General features: G+C 47.5%; 2 protein-coding genes and 1 long non-coding RNA gene across 9 annotated transcripts in view; 2 read left to right on the plus strand and 1 right to left on the minus strand.

Annotated features, from left to right (window-relative positions):
• The window catches only part of BCO1 (beta-carotene oxygenase 1), a 41738-nt gene extending 38819 nt beyond the window's left edge, over positions 1 to 2919 (plus strand). For all 4 annotated transcript variants that reach the window (XM_058709717.1, XM_058709716.1, XM_058709715.1 and 1 more), the window contains one exon: positions 1085 to 2919. In XM_058709717.1, the coding sequence (XP_058565700.1) occupies positions 1085 to 1314 (230 nt within the window). In that variant the 3' untranslated portion in view covers positions 1315 to 2919. The remainder of the gene's footprint in view (positions 1 to 1084) is intronic.
• On the minus strand, positions 2417 to 22658 carry LOC131500454 (uncharacterized). 3 transcript variants are annotated; one of them, XR_009256300.1, is made up of 3 exons: positions 22143 to 22658; positions 9486 to 9602; positions 2417 to 9210 (listed from the first exon to the last, which is right to left on the minus strand). It is a non-coding gene; the product is annotated as an uncharacterized LOC131500454 (long non-coding RNA). The 3 variants fall into 3 exon arrangements; XR_009256299.1 differs by having other exon boundaries at positions 2417 to 8694; positions 8812 to 9602; XR_009256298.1 differs by having other exon boundaries at positions 2417 to 9602.
• Positions 22659 to 22754: 96 nt separating this feature from the next.
• Positions 22755 to 26379, plus strand: part of GAN (gigaxonin) — a 64503-nt gene continuing 60878 nt past the window's right edge. The window contains exon 1 of one of the 2 annotated variants that reach the window (XM_058709712.1): positions 22755 to 23076. In XM_058709712.1, coding sequence (XP_058565695.1) covers positions 22910 to 23076 — 167 coding nt within the window. In that variant the 5' untranslated portion in view covers positions 22755 to 22909. The remainder of the gene's footprint in view (positions 23077 to 26379) is intronic. The other variant, XM_058709713.1, reaches the window with a different exon arrangement.

Raw genomic sequence — 26379 nt, forward strand, 5'->3', positions numbered from 1 at the left:
AATCCTCTGCACACACTTCCGGGGATGCCAAGGCGGGGACAACTAGGACCACGGGTGGGGCTGTCCACACCTGCAGGGGAGGGCGAGCTGCCCCACTGGGCCTGCCAGCTGCTTCCCTGAGGTGGGGAGTGGTTTTCTGCCTGGGCTGTGTCTTCCTACTAATCATGAATGGCAAGGCGCACCAGGCAGGGGGCCCCAGGTTGCTGTCATCTCTGAGGTGGGGGATTGTTTGTAGCACCTCTTGTTGAGGCTGGCCTCCCACTGGCTGGGCCAGTGCTCCCCCTACATTCTCTGCTGAGCAGGGCGTGGCATTGTGTTCATTCCACCAAAGGAGAGGCTGAGAAAATGTTGTGATTTACCTACAGCCACACACCCCGTACCTACCGAGTTAGAATTTTAATCCACGCCAATCTAACTTGGACTATGCTGAACCACCCTGAAGCCCAGAAGGCTTTGGGAGGACTCACGAACACTTGTTGTTAAATTTATGTGCATTCTTTCATTTAATCCTACCTCCCTTGAGAGTGAATACTTAGAATATTTCCATTTATTTCTTTACAGAGGGGAAGGCGGAGGCTACTAGTGTGCTGCTTTGGGCATGAAGTCCCTTGGGCTCATTCAAATGCCATCGAGTGCAACTAGTCTGAGTCTAGCTAAGTGCCATGTATTAGCTTCAATGCAGCCTCGAAACTAATCCTCGATGATCAGGCTTTCTAAACAGTAGTCCGATAGCCATTCTTCAGTGCACACAATATTTTACAAAATGCTTTCACGATTCACCATGCAAGAGATCGTCCCAGCAGCCCTGCAAGGGTAGCGAGAATCATCCTTACTCTGCAGATGAGCGGAGTACGGGTCGGAGAGGTCAAGGAACTGGCCCCCAGCAGGGCTGGAGCCAGGTATTCTGGTTCCTCATTCCTAGTTGCCTCCTGCTCACACAGAACATCAAATTTGCCTTCCTTTTGTTTTGATTACGTCCTTACCTTCAAAGAGGACGGGGAGATACAGCTGAGAAATTTATCCCTCCAGCTGGAGGAAGTTCAAGCTGCACTTCTACAAAACGTCTCTTTTTGTTTCCCCAAAGGAATTATCTTATCGGCCATCGTCTCTACCGATCCCCAGAAGCTTCCTTTTCTGCTTGTTCTGGATGCCAAAAGTTTCACAGAACTGGCTCGTGCGTCCATTGACGCAGAGGTGCACCTGGATCTCCACGGGTTATTCATCCCGGACGCAGACGGGGACGCAAGGGAGCAGGCCCCTTCCCAGGAACAGCCGGACAGGGTTCCAGACTGCCAGGTGGCCCCACGGACCTGAGTGGGTTGGGCCTGTGGGCTCGCTTCCTCTCTGGGCGAAGGGGGACCCTTCATTTCCCTTTGCACTTATGCTTTCTGCGGTGACTTTGAGACACAGGTATGGAAATAGTGTCTTTTCTTTCATCTTATTTTGGCCCTAAAACCATTGTTTGAAAGTGGATCAAATATGTATTGATTAGCTTAAGCATTTCCAAGAAAGGCCTTTTCCTTTCTTATAAAACCATGCCCAGAAATTGTATTAAGGCACATAATCATCCTTCTTAGAATGAGCAACCACTGATGTACCAGAGAAGAGGCAGGTAACTATTTGTCATTGCTCCTTCCTCCTGCCCCTCGTCTCTCTCTTTCCAGTAGACTAGACTGTGCATCTGGGAGATCTGGATTTCTCAACCATGCGTTGTTAGTAATATCTGTGGCCAGGAAGGCATATTGCCTTGTGGTCATTCCATGCAAGGCATGGCATAATATAAAATAACAAAAGTGTTAAAGTCTGTTCCAACCTTATTTAATTTTTACGTGGCTTCTTTTCTCTGAAGTTCTTCTAAGGCAATAAAATAGAGTGCAGTTCGTAGCCAGCCAGATGCCCCAGTACAACAGATTGGGACAGCAGATTGGTGTGGCAGTCCCTTTGCAGGAGAGGGTTAAGGAGCTGGATGGTGACCCAACTAGCCATGGCCAAGGGGCTAGAATCCAGGACCAAGGCCCAGGCCAGGGCTGGCATGAGGAGTTCTTGCCTAATGCTGAGAACCAGGGCAGGGAGCCCTGCCAGCTGGGATTCCACCCTTATTCTGCACCTGCCTCCTCTCCTAAATCTGGATTTCACGCAGTCACCAGTAGAGATTCAGTAACATGTATTGAGACAGGAAGGAATGAATCTCTAGTGACATTGCATGGAATACCCCAGAGCGGGCAGAGCTCTGAAGGATGGTCTGGACTTTTACCCTGCAAAAACACCATGAAGCCATACTTAGCTCCCACTGAAATGTAGGGTCCATCAGGTCTGGGGGTTGGGTTTTGTTTTGGGGGTGTTTTTTGGACATTTTTATTTAAATAATTGAAGATTCATGTACGCGTGTAAGAAATAATACAAAAGAGATCCCTCGTGGACTTTACCCATTTTTTCCAATGGTAACATTATAGTATAGTTATCACAACCAGGATATGACATTGATTCAGTCCATAGATCTTTTTCAGATCCCCCCAGTTTTATTTGTATTCGTTGGTGTGCATGCTTAGTTCTACGCAATTTTATCATGTGTGTAGATTCCTTATTCCACCACCATGATCAAGATACCAAATGGCACATCAACACAAGGATTCCGTGGGGTGCTTTCTTATCACTATACCTACCTGTCTCCCACCATGACCTTCCCCCATCCCTAACCCATGGCAACCACCATTTCTAAAATTTTATCATTTGAAAACTGCTGTATCAATGGAATCACCAGTATTAACTGTGGGAGGTTGACTCTTCTCCACAGAATCGCTTGCAGATTCATCCACATTGTTCTATGTTGGGTGTGTTTTGTTCACTACTGTATCCTCGGCACCTAGAACACTGCCTGGTGCCTCACAGGCTCTCAATAATAAATATTTGTTGAGTGATTGCATGAGTGAATTCCTTCAACACACAGATTGTCGGTCGATAATGTACCAACAAGAAACGGATACTTTACTAATGTTCTCCTGGGAAGATGAGGAAGACAGTTCACATGGACCCCAATGACGACACACAGGTTCCTGCCCTGCCATCCCTGACCCCCTCCTCTCTCTCTTTCCCTGTTGGTTCCTCAAATCCCCTCCACCACCCCAGTCTTTCCATTTCACCCTCAGCTCATAGATCCCATTAAACAGAAATGTGACCCCTGGAGATGGCAGAATGAAGACCATCTACGCTTCCTTTGGAGATCCCAGCACCTCCAGCCTTCATGAGATGGGCTGGGAGGAAATGCCAGCCATGGTGGCCTGAGACCAGTACGACTGAGGTCTGCATTCAGATGGCACGAACGGAAAAGAGTCGACAGATGTGACACTCACCTACTCATTATTCTACTTCAGATATTTGAGAAGAGGGTGGAATTAAAAAGCGCTTCCCCACCCCCACTCTGCTCAATGCCAGTTGCCAAACAGTATCCAGACCTACTCACGAAAAAGGGTGCAGTTCTGCGGGGAAGAAAAATATGTCCGTGGTTTGTTTACCTTGTTCAAGATGACAGGTGAGATACCAGACTGATGAGGAAGGCTGGCGCACCAAATCTTTTTTCCCCCAGTTTCAAAAACATCACAGGTCAGTGGCAGGATACCCGATTTATCTTGATCCTTAACTCCATTGTGTTTCATACACAGGCCAGGGTAATTAGCTCAAAATGTCACAGGAGCTAAGATGCACGCACCTTTCTTGAAGGTGCCACGAGGCGGTCCGTCTTATCCTCTGAGCCTTCCTTGTTATGCTTCATGTGGGTGTAACGCATGACCAGGAAGTTTTACAGGAACAATCACTCAGATTTGTTTGTTGCTTTGATAAAGCCACAGCATTTCACAAGTGCCCTGAGATGTGTCGGGTACTGGGTAAGCCCTCAGATGTTTGCAGACCCACTGACTTTTTCCTTCAAAGGTTTTTCTACTTTGATTCCAATTCAGGAATAAGCTGGGTGTATACTTGGACGAATCAACTCACGAGAAATCTTCGCGCTTTCGAGCTACATCCGCGTTACTGGTTCACATTCATTTCCTCCCAACCAAAGTTCCCCAGCGTGGGGCTGACACCATTAGGAAGGGTTGCTGGTCCAGGTTAAGCACAAACACCTTTGATCACTTCTTAAGTTGTTTAAAGACTGGGTGGTTTTTAAATGGCCAAGAGAAGTCTTCCCCTTGGCAAATCAGGACATGCAGAAGAGTCATTACCACCTTCCTCATTGTCCAACGCTCATGAGGCCTGTGGCCTCTACCTCAACTTCCTTCTAGGCGTTTAGCTCAGCCGCCAGGTGCAGACGCACAAACAGTTGGCTGTACCAGCTGTTGGGGCACATCGGGAAACAGTCTCTTGAGGGCAAGCACCAGCAAAGAGGCTGAGGATTTTCTTGGACAAGGCGAGCAGAGAGAGACATGGAGGCACCATGCTTGGGCGAGGTGGGGATGGGCCAGGCTTCTTTCCTCTTGGTGCTCAGGCAAGGCTTCCCGGAGCCGGGCGCCTTCAGGAGCGGAGTGTTTGGAGGGAGCTCGTGGCAGACAGCTGTCCTTGCAGGCAGAGGGGTGTGCGCAGGAAAAGAGTTGGAGATGGGTGAACAAAGCACTCGGAGAGTGAATTCCCCAAAAAAGAGCAGTTGAAAGAGTGAGAGAATTAGGTGAATATTTTTCTCTGGTTATAAAAGTCACATGTGTCCATCGTGGAACACCTGGTTACATTGAAGAAGGAATGAGAAAGACACCCGTAGTCCCACTGTCAAAGGAAAACCCCTGAAATCATTCTGCTGTGGTTTTGTTTTTCAATACTTAAAATATTTTTGTGCAGGGGCACCTGGGTGGCTCAGTCGATCAAGCATCTGACTTCAGCTCAGGTCACGATCTCATGGTTTGTGAGTTCGAGACCCATGCCAGACTCTGTGCTGACAGCTCAGAGCCTGGAGCCTGCTTCGGATTCTATGTCTCCCTCTCTCTCTCTGCCCCTCCCCCACTCATGCTCTGTCTCAAAAATAAACATTTTAAAAAATTAATTAATTAAATAAAATATTTTGGTACAGGGGTGCCTGGGTGGCCCAGTCAGTTAAGCTTCCAACTTCGGCTCAGGTCATGATCTCACCGTTCGTGAGTTCGAGCCCCACATCAGGCTCTGTGCTGACAGCTCGGAGCCTGGAGCCTGCTTCTGATTCTGTGTCCCCCTGTCTCTCTCTGCCCCTCCCCTGCTCGCACTCTGGCTCTCTCTGTCTCTCAAAAATAAATAAACATTAAAAAAAGTTAAAATAGTTTTGTACACAAATTATATAGTAGCAGTTAGTTTATAACCTACCTACCAGTTTATAACCTGCTTCTTTCATTTAATATAGGATACAAGTATTTTCTCAAACTACTAAATTCTGTTTTTTTTAAGTTCATTTATTTGAGAGAGAGAGAGAGAGATCATGTGCTCGCAAGCGGGGGAGGAAAAGAGAGGGAAAGAGAGAATTCCACGCAGGCTCCCCACTGGCAGCTCAAAACCATGATGGCCTGAGCTGAAATCTAGTGTCAGATGCTTAACCTACTGAGCCAGCCAGGTGCCCCAAACTACTAAATTCTTCTAATGGGAGCACATTATTTCATCTTTGGGACATGGCATGATGTATGCTATCCTACCACTGGACATTTAGGTTGTTTCCAATTTCTGACTATTAGAAATCATGCCAGATCGGTAACTTTGTGCACGTGTTTCCAGAGTTCACCCCTCTCCCCACTCTGGATTCAAATGCTTGTTAATGATGTTTTCTTTGGCTAGGTTCCCAACTTGGTATTTCTTGAGCCAAAGAGTAGAAAAACAAGGTTTTGGGTGTTCTTTGACAGGCCTAAGGTTTTGGTTTGATTCACAGGAAAATGAGAAGCCATTATAGAATGTGAGAGGTTCACATGGTCAAAGTGGCTGTAGGGAAATCCACATTTCTCAAGAAATAGGAAAAAAAAGGGGTACATGGTAATATACCTTTCATCCAAATCCTCCCTTCTTCCTTTTCCCTGTTCTATCTTCTCTGTATCTTTCCATTCTGTATAGACACTTGTTCTTTTTCCGGCATGTATTCACTTCACTCATTCGTTTATTTATTCATTCATTCAGTGATAACCAAGCCTATGTTGGCAACTGTCCTCAGGGAACTGTCCTCGGGGAACATACCAACACACTTCAGTGGAACGGTGGTAAGAAAAGGGAACACCCCAACGCACTTCAGTGGAATGGTGGTAAGAAAATAGAACACCCCCAGGGACACCCAATGCTACCTTGAAATCCCTACCCACCCCTGGTTCGGCTGATACATGAAGAATGGCAGCAGGGAACTAGGGGAAATGGGCAAAATCCAGATAAAGAAATAGCCCTGTGCTTAGGCCTGGAATCAGAAGAGAAGTTGGAGAATTTAGAAAAAAACTTGAACTTTGGAGTAGAAAGCGGGCAGAAAAGACAAGTTTTCAGCCAGATCCCCAATTCATCTGTAGTGAGGTAAGAAATGGAGAAATCTCCAGCAGCCTCTTCAAGGACAATCGGGGACTGAGAGTCATTCTTCTTAACAATACTTTTTTGAGATCTAATCCATATACCATAAAATTCACTCATTGAAAGTATACAACTCAATGGTTTTTAGTATATTCAGTGCTGTGTAACAATCACCACCAATTTTAGAACATTTTCATTGCCCCATGAAAGGAACCCTGTCCCCATTAGCTATCACTCCTCCTTCCACACCCCTACCCCAAATTCTAGGCAACCACAAGTCTACTTTCTATTTCCATGGATCTCCCTGTTCCAGACATTTCATATAAATTGCATCACACAGTGTACGAGGGTTCTGTGACAGACTTCTTTCACTCAGCATAATGTTTTCACGTTTGTTTGTATTGTTGCATGAATCAACACTTCATTTCTTTTGTGGCCGAATAATGTTCCCTTCTATGAATAGACCACATTTTGTCTATCCATGCATCAGGTGATAGACATCTGGGTTGTTTACTCTCTTTGGTTGTCATGAATAATGCTGCTGTGAATGAACATTCATGGACCCGTTTCTATGTGGACCTATGTTTTCATTCCTCTTATGTATATTCCTAGGAGCAAAACTGCCGTGTCATATGATAACTGTACATTTGACATTTAGAGAAACTGCCAAGCTGCTTTTCAAAGTGACTGCACCGTTTTAGTTTCCACCAGAAATATATGAGCATTTCAGTATATCCACATCCTTCCTAATTTGTTATGGTCTGATGTTTTTCTGTTAGACATCCTGGATACAATGATGTGGTGTCTTGTGATTTTGATTTGCATTTCCCTAATAACTAATGATGTTAGACATCCTTCCATGTGCTTATTGGCCATCTGTATATCTTCTTTGGTGAACTACCTACTCAAATCTTTTCCCGTTTTTAGACTGGGGTATTTGTCTTTTTATTGTTGAGTTGTGAGGGTTCTTTATATATTATAGATGTAAATGCCTTATCAAGTATGTGATTTACAATGTTTTCTCCCATTTTGTGGGTGATCTTTATTTTCTTGATGATGCCATTTGAAGTACAAAAGTTTTAAGATTTTGATGAAGTCTACTTTATGTAATTTTTCTTCTGTTTCTTCTGCTTTTGATGTCATATCCAAGAAATCATTACTTAACCCATGGTCCCAAGGATATGTTACTGTTTGCTTTTATGAATGTGATGGCTTTAGCACTTACATTTAGGTCTATGATCCATTTTGAGTTAATTTTCGCAGACAGTGTGATGTGTATGGATATCCGGTTGTGCCAGCATCAAAGTCACTTTTTAGGGTTGATAAATCTGGCAGGCAGGAAATAAAAATGTGTCTCCTTTTCTTCCATCATTCCGTAGAAGAAGTTTCCTTCAGCCAGCAAGAAGGAGCTGTAGGGCAGCTCTCCGGTGACCCCAGCGAGGCCTTGGTTCAGAAACAGGGAAGCCAAGATGGAAGGGCTCAGTCAGTGGTGGTTCCCATGGCTCCTCTGTGTTGGAGGCTTAATATCCTCCCTCCGTCTTCATCACGGGGTCTTGGCAAACTTCCAGGTAAGTCTAGCATATGTGTGTTCAATTCACAGTCATATGCTCTGGTGGGATTTTCCAGTATTTTCTTTCTTTAAGTACATCCACTGTGTTCCAGGAGGGTGGAGGGTGACTGGTCTTCCTAGAGGTCCTAGCCCATCCCAGGAGGAAAAAGAGATGGTGGGCGGCTTTGAAGCTAGTGAGAAGCATGAGTTCCCTCATTTTGTCTTCAGTCTGCCATTGGGTTGAGCAAAGAGACTTAGCCTAGTTCAAAGTTTGTTAAATTACCGTTGGAATGAACATGGGAGGAACAGTGATGGCTACATCACTCATGGGTCTTCTCAGGCAAGGGCAGGAACTGAGCTTTCTTATTACAGCAACAACTGTATAACAACAGCTGACATGTACTGACAACTCATGCTGTGCCAAGCACTGAGCCTAAGCACTGCGTGTGCTGGGTCTCATATAACCCTCATAATGCCCCGGAGGTAGATCCTGGTACCATTCCCATTTTATGGATGAGAAAACTGAGTCTCAGAACAGTTAAGTGACTTGCCTAAGATCACCCAGATGGTTCCGGAGACTCCAAAGTCTGACTTCTTGACCACTACTTTTATTGCCTGAATCGTACTCACTTCTCCACCTTCGGGGCTTAGTACAGTGCCTGGGACGAAGAAGATACAAGTAATAGGACAATGATGAGCACAGGGGCTCCAGGCTCACTGCCTGGGTTTTGATCCTCTCTGTTTCACCATCCATAAAATAGAGATAGTACTTGTACCTCATTCGAAGGGTTGTTGTGACACGTACACGAAGAGTGCCAGACACATAGTAGCTGCTCAATAAACTGTAGCCGTTGTATTAATGAGCCTTAAAACAGTCGAGAGGTTGAATCTTGGCTCCTGATAAGTCTCGGGACCTTTGATAAGTTATTTAACTTCTCTGTGCCTCTGTTTCCTCATCTGTGACATGAGGAGAAGAACAGAACGTATGTACCTCATAAGGGTACCATGAGGATGAAATAAATCCCGGTTCTTAAAGTCCTCAGAAGAAGTGCCTGCCACTTAGTCACCACAATCTGAATTAGCTGAGCTGATGCAGGCCATTCAGGCAGAGGATGCTACTCATAAACCCTTGAATGAAGGATGTTCCTCCTCTCTCTGGGCAAGACCTTCTCCTGCTGTGGCGAGAACAGAAGGGGTCAGCCTCCCAGGCACCCAGAGTCATCCGATCCACCCGGCTGGCCAGTGGCATCAGAAATGACATGAGCAGATCACTGGCACACCCCCAATAGCTGCCACACACTGACAGCCTAATTGGTCACGGGCAGGACACGGTTATGATGCTTAGAGAAAGGGTCTCTGAGTTACTTGGTTTGGGTTCGAATAGCAGCCGTCTCCTAGGATCTATGCGACAACGAAAGGGATACTACGCATCAAGGGCACAGGACAGCACCTGGCACAGAATGGCAGTGGTCCGCGTGGCAGGCATTTTCGTCGGTTTGGTTCATCACCATATCCTTGTCGGAAATAGCACTGTTTTCTACGGCTGCTGCAACATATCACCACAGACCTGGTGTGTAAAACAACGCAGACTTATTCCTACAGTTCTGGAGGTCAGAAGTCCAAAATGAGTCTTACAGGAATAAAATCAACATGCAGAAGGACAGCTCCCCTCTGGAAGCTGCAGGGGAGAGTCTGTTTCCTTGCCTCTTTCAGCTTCCTCATCCCCTGGCGCGGGGACTCACGCTTTTGTCCTCCTGGTTTAGCATCCCACTGCTTTCCTCCTTCTGCAGTCAAAGTCTCCCTGTACCTCCCTCTTATAAGGACCCATATGATGACACTGCACCAGATAACTCAGGATACGCTTGCTATCTAAAATCCTTAACTTCATGACATCTGCAAAGTCCCTTTGCCATCTAGGTGACATTCACAGGTTCCAGGCATTAGGACCTGGATATCTTTGGGGACCATTATCCAGCCCACCCCAAGCACCTGGCTCATAATGCACTCGGTAAATCCCGGCCACGTGAACATCAGACGCTCAGTGGTGCCATCGGCATCACCTCGGCTGGGCCCTTTCAGGAATGACCACAGCAGCACATCTGGCCTCCTTGCCTTCAGGTCGTACTCACATCTCACTTTCGGTGTGGCTTTCCTGGCCCCAAGTTAACTGCCAGTTAACTCCTCCATCACACACACTCGTCATCCCTTTATCACGTGGTTTAATGTAGTTCTCCCCGAAGCACGTTTGGCCTTCTAGCATACCGTAAAATTTATGTGTTTACTAGGGTTATTGGTATTTGTCCATCCTCCTCACTGGAATGTAAGCTCAAGGATTACTTCAGGGCAAGGACTTTTTGGGGTTTTTGTTTGTTTATATTTTTGCAATGTTTACTTATTTTTGAGAGAGAGAAAGACAGAGCACAAGTGGGGTAGGGGCAGAGAGAGAGGGAGACACAGAATCTGAAGCAGGCTCCAGGCTCTGAGCTGTCAGCAAAGAGACCAATGCGGGGCTTGAGCTCACGAACTGCGAGATCACGACCTGAGCTGAAGTCGGATGTTTAACCAACTAAGCCACCCGGGCGGCCCTTGTTTTTCTTGTTAAGTTTATTTATTTATTTAGAGAGAGTGTGTGTGTGAGCATGAGCGCGAGCTGGGGAGGGGCAGAGGGCGAGGGAGAGAGAGAGAGAATCCCAAGCAGAGCCCAATGTGGGGATCGAATTCACGAACCTTGAGATCATGACCAGAGCCAAAATCGAGAGTCAGATGCTTAACCAACTGAGCCAGCCAGGCGCCCCATGGACTTTTCTGTTGTAGCCTCACACATCTCCTAGGGGTCTAGAACTGTACTGGGCACACGCAGGTGTTCAGTACCTGAGTGTTGAGTGAACATATGACCTGGATGGCCTGACCGAGTTTCTCTCAGCTGTGAGTCTGGTTCTTTATCTTTTAGGGTTGATCATGGCTTTCATAACAATGAAGGCATTGCCTGTGGTGAGGCCAATCGATTCCAGGCAACCTAGGTATTATCCTGTTCACGGTCCCCACCCCATTCCATTAACACACTGGCAATTTTGATCTCTAAAACACACATAACCTCAATTCTTATCTCTGCCAACACTTGCGAAAGTCTGGGAGGACAGTGAATGGTTTGGCTTTGGATTTTACTGGAAGATAAACTTTTGAGAATTCAGGTGGTATAGAGATGGAAGGGTAAGTTGGCCCTGGCTGAAGTCACCAAGGTTTGTTGTATTGAGTTATACTGTTTCTACTAGCTGGCCTGGAGGTAATGAGTTTGCGACTTCTGCGGTTGGCTGGCCTCAAGAGGTTGGCTGTAGAAAGGTCTTGAGCACTGATTGGGGGGCGGGGGGCATGGTGGAGGGGCTTCGGGGTGCCCATGAGCTTCCTGAAACGGCACGTGAACGTCTGTGTGTCTGTATGTTCTTAAGGAGAGTAGAGTCGATTGCTTCTATCAGCTTCTTAGGAGGGAAAGTGGAGAACTCCTGCGCTGCCCCAGCTGGGAGGGCTCTGCGATCCTGGGGCTCACAACACACAGCTCAAGTGAACAGGCTGTACACAGATCAGGGGTGAGAGGCATGACCCCTTCCCCCCACTCCTAACCCGTAGCAGGTCCCCAAGCTACTATGTTAAAGGTGCTGAACCAGGCACTGGTTCAGGTCTCAAGTTGACCAGTCTCATTTTTTGTAAGACTCTGGGTGTTTCTTGAGGCCTCCGTAGTTCTCCTTGGTAGACTTGGGACCACTCTACTTTCTCTGATTTTGTGTGAATATAAAGGTTCTTCAAGGGTACAAAATGCTGCCGAATCGCATAGTATTAACGATAAAGAACATATGTGCCTTTTTTTGTTGTGTGGCAACAGACTGGCTTGCTCCCTACTCTGTTTATCTGTCCATCCATCCACCCAATAAGTATTCACTTCCTCACAACCTTCACAAAAGCTACTGTGTATGTAACAAAAGCTTTATATAAAACACTAAGCCTCATTTTAGAAAATCATGAATAAACTGAGGTTCAGAGAGCTCAGGTTACTTGCTTAAAGTCTAGAAAGTGATGGAGCAGAGCCTGATTGGAAACCTTATTGATGCAATGGCAATGCTCACCATGATCACCTAGCAAAATACTCCTGAAGGTGAGAGGGGAGGGGAGATACCCCCCGGAAGGAAGAGGGGAGGACAGAGCACCTTGAAATCTATGTTTTACCTTAACGTGCTTACATGTGTTACAGTGTACTTTGTCTTATGCCCCTGCTTTTTTTAATATCAAAGAATTTCCCAGCAATCTTTGCATACAAGTGATGCTCTGGGAAGGGGGTATACCCCAGGGTAGTTCTGCTTCATTCCGCACCACGAACACCACTTTGCACGTCGGATGCTTGCTCCTTATTTTCGAGATTTACCTCCTGCGTGGGACTGGGGGAGGACAAGAGCTGAACCTGATTCCTTCTTGCTGCCTCCCGAGACCTTGTCCGGTATCCAGCGTGAAATAAGTACACAGATCATGAATCTGGCAAATACTTATTGAATGCCCGGCATGCACCAAGCCAGGTGCTATGGGAGATAGAGACAGATAGGACGTGCTCCCTGCTCTCGAGACAATTACAACTGAGCTGGAGAGGCCAAGCTTCCAGAATCTGCTTGAAAAGGATCTTTCTGAGACTCTTGGCACAACATTTTTAAAAGCTTGGGACTATAATAGAGCAAGAGAAGACATGGTAGGTAATTAGACACCAAACAAAAAGTGTCATTAAATAGGACAAATTTCATGAAAAGTGACAACCTGTTCCTCTGGAAAGGCAGCATTGTGTCAAGTTAGCACAACTTGCAGTCACAAAGTACAAATTATCAGTGATGAAACATGCCTGTTTCCCAAGAGGGAAAGGTTGAGAGCCAAGTCGCCCGCTCTAGATGCTATCTGTTTCGCCACAAGGGTCTGAGCCTCTCATTGCCTGGCCTGTGAGGGCCACGTTCAGAACTTGGGCAGCACACGTAAACCCACGTCCCTTTCTGACAGACGTGGGTAGGTTCTGGGTTTATTAGAGTGAATTCTATTCATCAGATGTTCACTGAACTGACTGTGTCAGTACCGGCCATGCAGTGAGAGGCAGGGGTGCCTGATGAGGGCTCACACAGGGAGTCAGAACCCTGGCTCTTCCGTGAATCAGCTGGGGGATGTGGGACAGGGTTTCTACCTCTCTGAGCCTTGGTTTTTTATTTTTATTTTATTTTTATTTTTATTTTTATTATTTTTTTAACGTTTATTTATTTTTGAGACAGAGAGAGACAGAGCATGAATGGGGGAGGGTCAGAGAGAGGGAGACAGAATCTGAAACAGGCTCCGGGCTCTGAGCTGTCAGCACAGGGGCCCAATGCGGGGCTCGAACTCACGGACCGCGAGATCGTGACCTGAGCCGAAGTCGGCGCTCAACCGACTGAGCCACCCAGGCGCCCCGAGCCTTGGTTTTTTAAACCGCAGCATGGGATCCTAATACTTACCTCGTAGGTTGCTGTAAGGTTCATTGGGATGACAGACAAAAAGCTCCCTGCACAGGGAACTGTACTAAGACCTCCACAAATGGGCACAAATAGAAGGGGCAATTGTGGCAAAATTAAGGAAGTGATCTCTGATTTCCAGAAACCTTAGGTCTAGTGAAAAGACTAGCATGCTAACAGATAAAGGTCATTACTGTGATGGGTGTGACTGTTTTAAGTGAACATTTACTGAGCACTTACTATGTGCCAGATACTGTGTTAAACAACTGTAGCTGGATAATCCCATTTCTTCTGCACAAAACTCTATGAGGCAGGAACCACAGTTGTTCCCAGTGGGGAACGTGAGGCGCAGGCAGGTTAAGTAACATGCCCAGGGTCACGGGGCTGGAAAGCGGTAAGAAGCAGGGTTTGAACCCAGAGGTCTGGCTCCAGAATGAGATTTCAAGGCACAACAATGAGAGAGAAGGGAAGCCCAGAGAGGCTTCACAGAGGTGATGCTAAAACGGCGAGCAGTTTTTCGGGCACCAGAGTCATGTGAGAGGGCGCCCAGGCAGGAGGGAGAAGCAGAGGCAAAGAGCTGGCAGGACGAACGGCTTGTTCCGTCCAGGAATCCAGGTGGGTGCGTGCAGGGGGGTCGGGACGAGGGTGGTGAGGATCCAGAAGATGAAGGTGGGGAAGCAGGGGCAGACAGCGGGACACCTCAGATGCCAGGCCTGGGGACTTGGCCTTTTACCTGGAGGAGATAAGGGGCCGATGGTGCTAGGCTCAGAGAGACAGGACTCTGGCTGGTCTGTTTGAATGGTCAGGCTGTACCACATTTTCCAACTGAATTACTAACTTCCTAGCTATTATATGTGTGCGAGTTTCCCCTCTCCTCTCCTGGCCACTTGCTTCCTTAAATGTTGACCCTGACTGCTTTCCTTCTCCCACAAGTGCCCGGCAAATGTAGGTACTAAAAGAATCTGTTAAATGAATGAGTGATCAAGAGCATGAATGGGGGTCCTGGGAGGCTCATCTGGTTGAGCGTCTGACTCTTGGTTTCAGTTCAGATCATGATCTCATGGTCTGTAAGTTCGAGCCCCACACCGGGCTCTGCGCTGGCAGCATGGAGCCTGCTTGGGATGCTCTCTCTTTCTGTCTCTCTGAGCCTCCCCTGCTGTCTCTCTCCCAAGATAAATAAATAAACTTTAAAAAATTATTTTTTAAAAAAAGCATGAATGAATAAATGAGTCTCTGAAGAACTGAATTGTGAGCTGGATTTAAGAAAATGCATATAGCTAAGGTGGATCACAGACCTAAATGTGAAAGGGAAACAGAAAAGTTTCCAGAAGGGGCACCTAGGTGGCTCAGCTGGTTGAGTCAGTCAGCTGGTCTGACTTCAGCTCAGGTCCTGATCTCGTGGTTCATGAGTTTAAGCCCCGTGTTGGGTTCTGTGCTGACAGCTCAAAACCTGGAGCCTGCTTCGGATTCTGTGTCTCCCTCTCTCTCTGCCCCTCCCCCGTTCATGCTCTGTCTCTCTCTGTCCCAAAAATAAATAAAAAACATTAAAAAAATTTTTTTTTAAAATAAACATTAAAAAATAAAAAAAAATAAAAAACAAACAAACAAGAAAAGCTTCCAGAAGAAAGCACAGGAAAAGTATCACAGTGGTCGCAAAGAGTGTCCAACAGACCATGAAAGAAAAGCACTAGCCATAAAAGGAGGTAATAACAAACTCCACTTCATTAAAATTAAGATCTGTTCATCAGAGATGACATTTAGAGAGTGAAAGGCAAGCTGCAGACAAGGAGAAGAAATGTGCATTTCCATATATATGATAAAGAACTCCTAAAAATCACTTTGAGAAGTGAATTTTTAAAAATGAGGCACCACTTGAATAAGCACTTAAATAGTGTGTTTACACACATGCATAATAAATAAATACACACATACATATATGCATATATTAACATGCATACGTAACCTACACATACCACCACACACCCACCGGAATGGGTGTAATTACACGACCAACACCACCAATTACAGAAGGATGTAGAACAGCTGGAACGCTCACGCACGCCTGGTGCGAGTATCATTTGGTGCGACCACTTTGGAAAACTGTCTGCCAGTATTTACTGAAGCTGAACATGAGCTGGCTCTATGACTCAGCAATTCAATGCCTGCGCATGTCCACACGAGAGGCAAGTGTCCACAGCCCACCCCGAGACCTGTTTAGGAACGTCCATAACAGCTCTATGGTAATAGCCCCAAACTGGAAACAATGCAAACAGCCATCAACGGGAAAATGGATAAATATATTGTGGCAAATTCACATGGTGGTACAGTCACAGTTATAAACAAAATAAAACAAAAACCCCCCTTGCTATAGGCAACAAAACGAAAGAATTTCAAAGATGTTGTATTGGGTGAAAAAAGCCAGACACTAAGGTTCAAGAACCAGAAAAGCCAATCAATAGGGATAGACAGGAGACCGTGCTTTCCCTGGGGAGACGCGTCTGGGTCACCGGAGTTCTTTCTCTTGATCCGGGTGGCGATTGCACAGGAGTACTCATACGCAACACTTCACTGAGCCGTACCCTCGAGATCAGTGCACTTTATGTTATACCTCAATAAAGAGGTGTTGAAAGATAATAAATATATTAAAGTGTTAGAAAAGTGCTGAAGAAGAGGTCTGCCATATTTTGAAAAACGTAAGAGTGAATTTAAATGTTAAAACAATACAACTAAAGACATGGAGCATGAAATAAAAGGACTGGAAATGGGGGGGAGGGGGTTGGTTCAAGAGCCGGAGCAGGAAAAGGAAGTGTTCGAGGGAGTCAGAAGACAGACCAGGGCCACGTCGAGGTGAGCACTGACGTCAGGGAGAGACCATCAACCCAGACCGTGTGGACACGGTGGCTGGGGCCCTGACTGCAGAGGGGAAGAGCCTAGATTCTGATGTGCAAGTCGGCTCAACGCTGATCATCCCTGCGGTGGGCAAGGATGCCACTGAAAAGCAGGTGGCAACAGCGACTAGAGACATGAGGCTCAGCATGTACTGAGCGCCTACCACGTGCCACGCCTCGTGGTCAGTGGTCAGTGCCTCACTGCAGTCTTCTCATGTTTACTCCTCACAACCACTCTGTGAAGTGACTCTGGTTACCCCCAGTTGACAGACTGAAGTCACTTCCTTGGGGTCTCCAAGGGCAAGAGAAAGAGACTCCGGGCAGGCAGGCAGGAAATCCAGTGAATTTAAGGAACTGAGACGACTTCAGACATTTGAACAGGTCTGAGGAGCAAATTACTCCTGAGATACAAAGTGTGCAGGATAAACCAGCTCGGGGTACACCCAGCTGTGTAGTGACCAGAATCCAAGAAGAATAGAGACGGAGTACCTTTTGTATGCTTTCGAGTAGATCAACAACATACAGTGACCAAAGTAAATTTAAAGGGCACAGTGTGCCAACAGGGTGTGCCTGGAAGGGGGACGGTAAAGGTTCTTGCATGGAACTTGGTTGGAAAGTAGCTATTGGGCTGGCCTGTGCCCAGAGCTGTTATACTGTGACGTCCCAAGATTTGTAACTTTCATGTCCTTTGAGTCACTCTTAATAATTCACCTTCCTCCACCTTGGCAATGTCAGGTTAGGCAGCAAGGGTTGAAAAGATCCAGCTTTCCTCTCCTCCCCCCCCCTTCCTTCCGTTTCTTTCTTTCAAGAAGTATATACTTATTACATATATTATTTTCCACGCATAGTTTTAGAGGCTGAGGATACAGTGATAAATAAAACAGGAAGTTCCTACCAGGCCTCATGAAGCTTGTATTATAGTCAGAGGAGATACACAATATGCAAATAAACATACACAGTTTTATGCAGCAAGGAAAAATGAAGTTAGCTAGGTGGAGGCCTTTCTGAGGAGTTGACATTTAAGCTCTGATCTAAGTAGAATGAAAGAGCAAGTTATGAGAATGTGAGGAGACTTCCAGGCTCAGAAAGCAGCCAGTGCAAAGGCCCGGAGGTGGGCGTATGTGAAGCTTGGTCAGGCAAGAGCGAGAAGGCCGGTTTGAGGGGCACATGGGTGGCTCAGTTGGTTAAGTGGCTGACTCTTGATCTCAGCTCATGTCATGATCTTGAAGTTTGTGGGATCCAGCCCCTCGGTGGCTCTGTGCTGACAGCATGGAGCCTGCTTGGGATTCTCTCTCTCCCTCCCTCTCTCTTCTCCTCCCCTGCTCACTCACTCTCACGCTCTCTCAAAATAAACTCAGGAAAAAAAAAAAAAAGGCTGGTTTGGTTAGTGCACACTGAGGAAGAGGAAAGTCATAGGAAATGAGGTCACAGAGGAAGGAAGAGCTCACATAGGGCTTTTGTAAGCCACGGGAAGCCATTGGAAAGTTTTGCACTCGGAAGCAACTTGATCTGATTAGCTTATGGGGAGAAAGGACTCATAAGGAGGCAAGAGAAAAGCAAGGGGAGCACTGGGAGGCCGCCGCAGGAGTCCAGGGGGAGTTGATCAGTGGCTCTCCCAGAGCAGTACTGGCAGGGGTTGTGAGGCTAAGGCTGCATTCAGGACAAAGTCTGCACAAAGAGCTGCAGGCTTTGCTGGGGAATTGGATGAAGGGTGTGAGAGGCAGAGGTCAAGGATGTCCCTAAGTTTCTGCCCTCCGTCCTTAAACGAAGGATGCTGCCACTGATTTTGGGAATGAGCAGGTTGAAGCGGTAAAACCAAGAGTTAAATTCATAGTTGCGGATGCCTACTAGATACTCACTTGGAGATGTTAGCAGGCTGTTGCTTGGTGTTCGGTGGGGCAATCTTCGAAAACATCCCAAGTAATCCCTTATGGACAGAAAAATCTCAGTTCTCCCTAGTTACTAACATTTATTCCTTCAGCAAATATTTACTGAGCCCCTACTGTGTATAGCATAGATTTGGTCAGAAACACTCAACTGTCTTCATTACGACTTAATTAGTTCACTGGTTTCTGAGACACCTCTCTGAATATTGTGTAAATATGTGGAATCGACTCTCCAGAGTTATAAATACTGAGATGTTCTCTGACTCAGCAATTTGGAAGAGCTTAGATTTTCCGAAAGAAAGGAGCTATAAATAGATTTGGACAAATGACAGACTTACCCATAAAATATGTGAAGACCGCCTTCAAATGAATCAGAAGGGACTGTCTCAACCAAATTCATGTTTACGAAGAGTCAACTTGGTGTAATGGAAAAGCTTACAGGGCTGGAAGGCAGGAGCTCGAGGCCTGCGTTCTTCTCCGACTAGGTCGCATGTATGACCTTGGCTGAGTCCTTGGCTCATCTTGCTCCCGTGTCCTCTCCAATAAATTGAATCTGAGAGCCAGTGTTTTCTCAAGAGCCTCCTAACTATTGTTGTTTTCTTTGCATTATTTTTTTTTTTACTGGACTCTCCCTCCTCTTTCCAACACTTACTAAAAACCCAAACCTCAAACTCCAAGGTGATTCTTCTCTTCTTCAAGGGCTCGTTGTTCAAAGCAAAATAAAGCTAGAGTTCCCCTCCTCCCACCCGGCTTTTTGCAAATGGAAAGAAAATGTTTTTTTCTGATTGTAGAAATGATACATGTGCTTTGTGAAAATCACGAAGACAGTAAAAAGTCTCTGCAGTGATCCACTGAGGCAACCATGTCCGTTTTCGCCATCATTGTATCTGCGATGTATCACATGGCAGTTACTTAATAGATATTTGTTGAATGAATGACTTCTGCTGATATCTTGTGAACACCCTTTTTAGTCTCCCGACAGGAGGAGGGGGAAGAGAAAATTCTTTCTCTGGGGGTTGTTTAGCCACTAAAGCAGGAGGGGCCACTTAGTCCCAGAGACTGACATGGCTGGGACCGTACCGGATCTCAAATGACTCGTTTCACAACAGCTGAGGTCGGAAATCTATGGAATGCAGGGAAACAGTCACACCAAAGACACCATTCTGATGGCCGTAAACAGTATCACGGGCGGCACAGTTTGAGCAATAACAAGAAAGGCTACACAACAGTCCAAGGTCTAACCGGGAGTGGCTCCTGCAGGCTGTGCCCCACAAGCCTTCCTCCCACGTGTGGGTGCTCTTGCTTTCCTACACAAGGCAGGGGTTTCTCGTGGCACCTGAGCTGAACTCAACACTTGATTGAAAACCTAGCATTCTTTTGATTGTTAACTCCCCTCTTGGTAAACCAAGATGGTTTTCTGATTACTTCAGGAAATGAATGAAAGCCAGAAGGTGTCTGTAGACACACGCTTTATCTTTTTCTCCCAAATGGAAGTGGTGGCTGATGTTGAAAAACTGGGACATTTGACATGTGAATTTCAGATCTCTTGAAAAACCCCTGCGTCTGGCACCACAGGGTCCTTATCCCATGGGGCAGTCAGCTAGGGCTGAGGGGCAGCCTCTTGCTCTAGACAGGGTGTTCAGCTCCCTGCCATCCTGCTGTGTTCCATCCTGCCTACTGTGCTCATTGACCCAACTTGCTACCTCTAACTAATTATGCAAAAGCGCTTGAGGGGCATCTATGAAGTACCAGGCACTGTGCAAGTCCCTTGGAACACGAGTGAATTCAACACAGCTCCGACCTTGGAGGAGCTCGCAAACCAACAAAGAAACCGGTTAATTACAGTGTGGTAAGGGGATAAAGCGCAGCCCCGAAAGCAGGAACATGGCACAGCACGGGGACTCTGCCCTGCGAGGCTGTTTGGAGGTTCCTTGAAGGTCATGTTTGTGCTTGGTTTTGAAAGATGAGTTATTCGGGCGGGTGGGATGGTGGTAAATATTGCCAACAGCGGGGGTGCTTTTGAAAGCATCTATGAGGTCTTTTGCTGATATGACCGTCTCAAGCCAGCAACTTTTCCCTGGTTGATGCGGGTCTGTCTACAACCCTCTGCCCGGGTGTTTTACCCCTCCACCCCTTCCTTCCTTCCTTCTGTCAAAATGCCAGAGAATGTTCACCTCTACCAGGAAGAGCCTACCTGACTAATCCCCACTCACTTCCAGTTATTTCAACTAACGCAACACCCCGATTCTGGGGAAACTGGTTACCTGAGGGTGATTCTGTTATTTGAACTCTTTGTTTTGGAACCTCCTGATAGTTGGGAGAGTAAACCAGCATTCCAAGCAATTAATAAGTATTTATCAAATATCTACATTGTAGAGAACTCTCTCTGTCACATACGTCATTTTTGATCCCCACAGCAACCCAGATGAGAATGAAGACAAAGACAAACTAAAAACAGAAAAGATAAAATTCAGAAAACATTTATTAAGTGTTCGTTATTCACAATTTTGTTACTCCCTCCATGCATCCCTCCTAGTAGTGCTCAGTGAATGACACTGAGTACTGCTAGGGCCAAGCACTGTGCTTAGAACCTGGAAATCGAGCCACTGAAACATATAAGCTGGCAGGTGACATGGATAAAGAAACCCATTTATAATAAGTTACCTGCCAGAGCAGTTTCAAAGTACAACAACAACTAGGGGAAAGGAGTGTCGACCGCTCCCAGGGATATGGGGCAGGTATCATGGAGAAGTCTGAGCTGCTTATCTTGTTTTTTTATTTTTATTGTGACATTTTACAACATACACAGAAATACGGAGACTAGTACAACGAAACTCCACGTACCCACAACCTGCTTAAACAATTAGTAACTCATAGACACTCGATTCATCTGTACCCTCACCCGCTTCCCTCCATCCCTTCATTTGGTTTTGAAGCCAGCCCTAGACATTTTTATTTCACCCATAAATACTAAGCTGAGTTTGAAGAAGGAACTGGAAAAGTCTAGACCTTCCACTAATAACTTCCTTTTCCCCAATTACTCTTCTGCCAGCGACTCCAAAGCCTTCGCTAGTTCAGGGTAAAGACCCATGGCTGCATTGGACCCTCTGAGCTGGTTGAAAGAAAAGACTGAACGGATCCAGTGAAAACCCCATCCTGCCTTATCTGAAATGCTGTTCATTCTTCAGGTGCTTGGTCCTAATTAATAATCCTTCAGAAAAATTGCTTAATTCTTTAGAAGCTTATTGAGGGTTGTACAAATGACCTAATGTTTGTACAATTAGGTTGTACAAACAACATAGTGTTTGTACAAAACGGTGGCTACATTCCACATTCCCATGTGCCCTTAACCTCCGGGGGGGGGGGGGGGGGGAGGGGACCTCAGACCATATGGGCTTGTCCTGGGGACGGAGCTGACTCAAAGTTGCTTCCTGTCACATCCTTGATCTTCACGGGGTTGGGAACCTAGTCCTATGTGGACATCTGATCTCTATGCCCTCCACCCCTTCAGCGTCTCCTGTCTGTCTGATGGGTACCAACATCCACGCAGTTACTCAACCCAGAACGTTGTCCAGGACTCCCTCTCCCTCACAATTCTGCCTGTTCCTTTAAAAGCATCCATTAATATCCACTTACATACACCAAGATCCTTCGATTTAGGTCCCCAGACCCTTCCTTCAAGTACTGCAATTATTTAAGCATCCTTCTGCCTTTAGCACCACCCTCCTCATTCTCCACGCAGCAGCTGGGTTATCTTTATAAAACACCCTGTTTCAAACGCTTTCATAGTTCCTAACCCCTACAGAATCAAGACCATGCTCCTTACCGTAGACAGGGAGGCCCTGCAAAATATAAGGTTTCTTGCGTGCTTCTCCAGCTTCTTCTGCTTCATCTCCTTCCCTAACCTGCAACCAAACGCTCTTTTTGAGGGTCTGCTTTCTCGGGTCTGCGCTCTTACCTAGGAAGCGCCCTTTCTTTCGGGAATAACAAAAGCTACACCTACTGCGCCCTTTTTTCCACGCGAGAGCTCACAAGAGTCCACGACACCACTGAGAAGCCATCACCTTCCTTTTGCAGATGGAGAAAGTGAGGATGGACGCCTTACCCATGGCCACACAGCTACTGAGTGGAAAGCCGAGGCTCGGATTCAGACTCGCGGCGCTAGAGGCCCGGGGCTTAACCACAGAGTCCCAGCCTGCCCGCACACCCTCCACCGCCGCACCTACAGCTCCCGGCGAACGACAGCCCCTGGCTGCGCGGGGACCGCTACCAGCTGGGCCAGCGGCGGAACGAGGCTTCTGATTGGCTGCCTCCGGCGACTACCGGCGAGAGGGAGGGACCGAGGGCGCGGGGGCGTCGCGGAGAAATGACGCAACGCCGCGGCTCCTTAAAGGCGCCAGCCCCTAGCGCCGCGGATGGCGCAGGCGCGTTCCGGGGGCTCCCGCTTCTTCTCCGAGCGCTGAGAGCCGGGCTGGACGGGCGCGCGCGCGCGCGGACTGTGCAGACAGGGCGCGCGCCGGACGCGGGCAGCTGGAGCGGTCCCGCGGGGCGGCTGGGGCAGCTGGACCGGACGGCTGACGAGCGGGCGCCGCGATGGCAGAGGGCAGCGCCGTGTCCGATCCTCAGCATGCCGCTCGTCTGCTGCGAGCGCTCAGCTCTTTCCGCGAGGAGTCCCGCTTCTGCGACGCGCACCTGGTCCTCGACGGGGAGGAGATCCCGGTGCAGAAGAACATCCTGGCGGCGGCCAGCCCGTACATCAGGTGAGGACCGGGCCGCGGCGGGCCGGGCGGGGCCGCGCTGTCCGGAGCCCGGGGGCGGGCCGGGCCGGGCGTGTCCCCGGAGCCCCTGGTCGCCACCACCCGCCAGCCGCCCAGGTCCCCCCCACCCCCAGGCCGGCCACCGCCCGGCGCGCTGTCCCTGCCGGCGGACACCCTGCCGGGCCCCCCGGGACGGTCCCTTAGCTTCGGCCGCCCTCGAGCCGGGGCAGTGCTCCCTGGCGACCCCCGCGGAGCCGGGCCGCTGCCCTCCCGCCCTCCCTGCTCCGTTGCCCGGCGCTCGCCCGGGCCTCCGGGCCGCCGACGCCCCCGGACGCCGTCCTGGGCCGGCCCGGGACCCGCACCCGCACCCGCGTGCAGGGCGGGGCCTCGCCGGGGCCCGGCCGGCGGAGCCCGGCTGAAGTTTGCCCGCCGCTCGCCTCCGGATCGCGCAGTGGGCCGGGCCGGCGCGGCGAAGCGAGCCGGGCGCGTCTCTCCCGAGGAGAAGCCAAACAAACACTTCCTCGCCGGCTGTGGGCGGAGGGGAAGCCCCGCGGGATCGTGTCCCTAGGATCAGCGATCGACCCCCCCCAAGGCCGAAGTTCTTGTCAGACGTGCCTTCTTACACTCCCAGTGGGCGCTGCATGTAAAAGGAGGGCTGTGCGTTATGGACACACGTTAAAATAAGCTGCAGCTAATTTTAGAGCTCTTCCTGTAATTCTCAGGATGCGGTCACAACGGAGGATCGTGAGATTTTGAGAGACTCAGAGGACATTCTAAAACTTCAGTGAAACAAAGCTTAACCTGATATGCCAGCTCAACTAACCAGGTTAATTAATTAAAGGTTGATTAAGATAGTGCTTAACCAGGTATACCGGATCTTGCAGGGGACTGTCGTTTCGTAGAGCAACTTTCTTGCAAACTGGGTTGCTCTTTTAATAAAACGGAGGGGGGAAACGCTAAAAGCTGAAGAAACTGTCCAGTAAGTTGGTTAAATATAGACTCATAGTAGAGAATGTCACTAGAATTGACAGGTCAGAAAAAGCAAAATGAAGTATAAGGTATTCTTACTGCTTTGTCCCAGCAGAACTCAGCCCCCAAACTTCATTTTAACCTTTGCATTAGGAGATACCTGTGCTCATTCAGAAGCAGTCCAAGCGCTCCCCTAACTTCTGGCCGTGTTTTGTAAATCTCCCTGCACTCTTTGTGGATGTAAAGGTGGGATGGGGGTGGGGGGAGTCTTTGTTAGTATGGAATTTGGATTGTCAGTGGGATGGACAGCGCCTAGCTGGCAGCTGAGAGGTTTGAGCAATCCGTATCAAGCTAGAATCAGGAGGTCAGAGTGTTCCCTGTACCCCAAGGATTCCCTGTGTGGGGAAATGCTAAGGACGGTTACTTTAGATGCATTATTGTTGTCCTTCTCTAAGAGGCGTCCAGCAGGCTTTTAAGAAAATTGCAAATTGCCAGACACATGCTGTGTATCCCTTTCAGTGCCTGAGCTTTCTCCACACCACTTACCACTGTTAATATACTCACTTTGCCCGCCTTCCCCAACCACGCTGTAAGCTCCATGAGGCCAGGGAGTTTTCCTTTGTCCGTTTCTGTGTCCCTGGCAGCCAGAGAGAACCGTGCCTCGTGGTTTAGCACATGTGTTGAATGAGTGATTACCTGCCTGTCTTCCCCAGCAGGTGGGCCATTACATGACTGGCTCGGTTATATTTCATTTCAGATGCCCAGTTATCCGTAACTGGGAAGAGCCCTGTGCCTGCTTTCCCAATCCGGCTACTCTCATAGCTGGGAGCTGTTGGCAGATGACTTAATCTCGGCTTCAGCTCACTAGTCTGATAAATGAGGGATAAAATGTGTCTTGGTCTCCTTTAATCTTTGACCTGTGCAGGAGTATGTAATAGTGTTTGAACTCTCCAGGTCTGCACGCGGATCTGCAAAGGTAGATCGCTGCTGTGTCTGCTGCATTAGAAAACGTGGGGGATTGACTTGTCACGTGGTGGCAAATAATGAGAATATTTAGTAATGTGAAATGGTACTCATTAATAAAAGCAGTAATTTCTTTGTTAAATATTGCTAATCAAAGTGGCCAAGTGAAAGGGACTTCAGATCTTCGCTGCCCTAATTCTGCTACTTTCCAAATAAGGAAATGGGGTTCAGTGGGCCTTAGTGATTTGTATTATGATGAAGTTGCTCGTTCTTAGTGGGTGAAGTCAGATTAGACTCCTGGTTAATGACACCTTGTCTCCCACCCATTTATGATACCAAGTTACAACATTACTCGTATTTAACTCTTGTTTATGCAACCTGTACTGCTTATCAACTCACAATATGTTATCATTTAAATGTACTTTTACACACTATCTCATTCTGATTTTCATTTTTAACCATCTTGTTCAATGGATAGGACAGATATTTTTGACATTTTGTAGATGAACCCGAATCAGTCAGTGTATGTTTTTGTCAGTGACTCTTTTAAGTTTATTTGGCTGTTGAAGTGGTGTTCCTGGGAGTATTTTAAGATGATCAGTCTCAGGGCGCCTGGGTGGCTCAGTGGGTTGAGCTTCCGACTTTGGCTCAGGTCATGATTTCAGGGTTCGTGAGTTCAAGCCCCACATCGGGCTCGTTGCTGCCAGCGTGGAGCCTGCTTCGGATCCTCTGTCACCTTCTCTCTCTGCCCCTTCCCTGCTTGTGCACTCTCTCTCTCTCAAAAATAAATAAAAAACATTTAAAAAATGATCAATCTCAAAACTACTTACAAGTAATTTGATTTATCTGTATTACTACTTACAAATGAACTAATAATTTTTGACATCAGTGATATCCAGCTTTCATAACATATCTGTTTGTTTTTTTTTTTTTAAGTGTATTTATTTTGAGGGAGAGTGAGAGAGAATGAGTAGGTGAGGGGCAGAGAAAGGAGAGATAGAATCCCAAGTAGGCTCCATGCTGACAACACAGAGCCCTGCGTGGGGCTAGACCTCATGAACTGTGAGATCATGACCTGAGCTGAAATCAAGAGTCCTCTGCTTAACCAGCTGAGCCACCCTGATGCCGCTATCATATATCTGTTTTGTTTGGAAGGAACTTTAAGTGTTTTTTTAATGTGTATTTATTTTTGAGAGAGAGAGAGAATATGAATCTGAAGCAGGCTCCAGGCCCTGAGCTGTCAGCCCAGAGCTGGACTTGAACTCATGAACTGCAAGATCATGACCTAAGCCAAAGTCAATGGCTTAGCCAACTGAGGCAGCCAGGTGCCCCATGTTTGGAAGGAACTTGAAAGAATCACGTTGAAACAAAATA

The sequence above is a fragment of the Neofelis nebulosa genome, chromosome 17, assembly GCF_028018385.1.
Source record: "Neofelis nebulosa isolate mNeoNeb1 chromosome 17, mNeoNeb1.pri, whole genome shotgun sequence".
Taxonomy (NCBI): domain Eukaryota; kingdom Metazoa; phylum Chordata; class Mammalia; order Carnivora; family Felidae; genus Neofelis; species Neofelis nebulosa.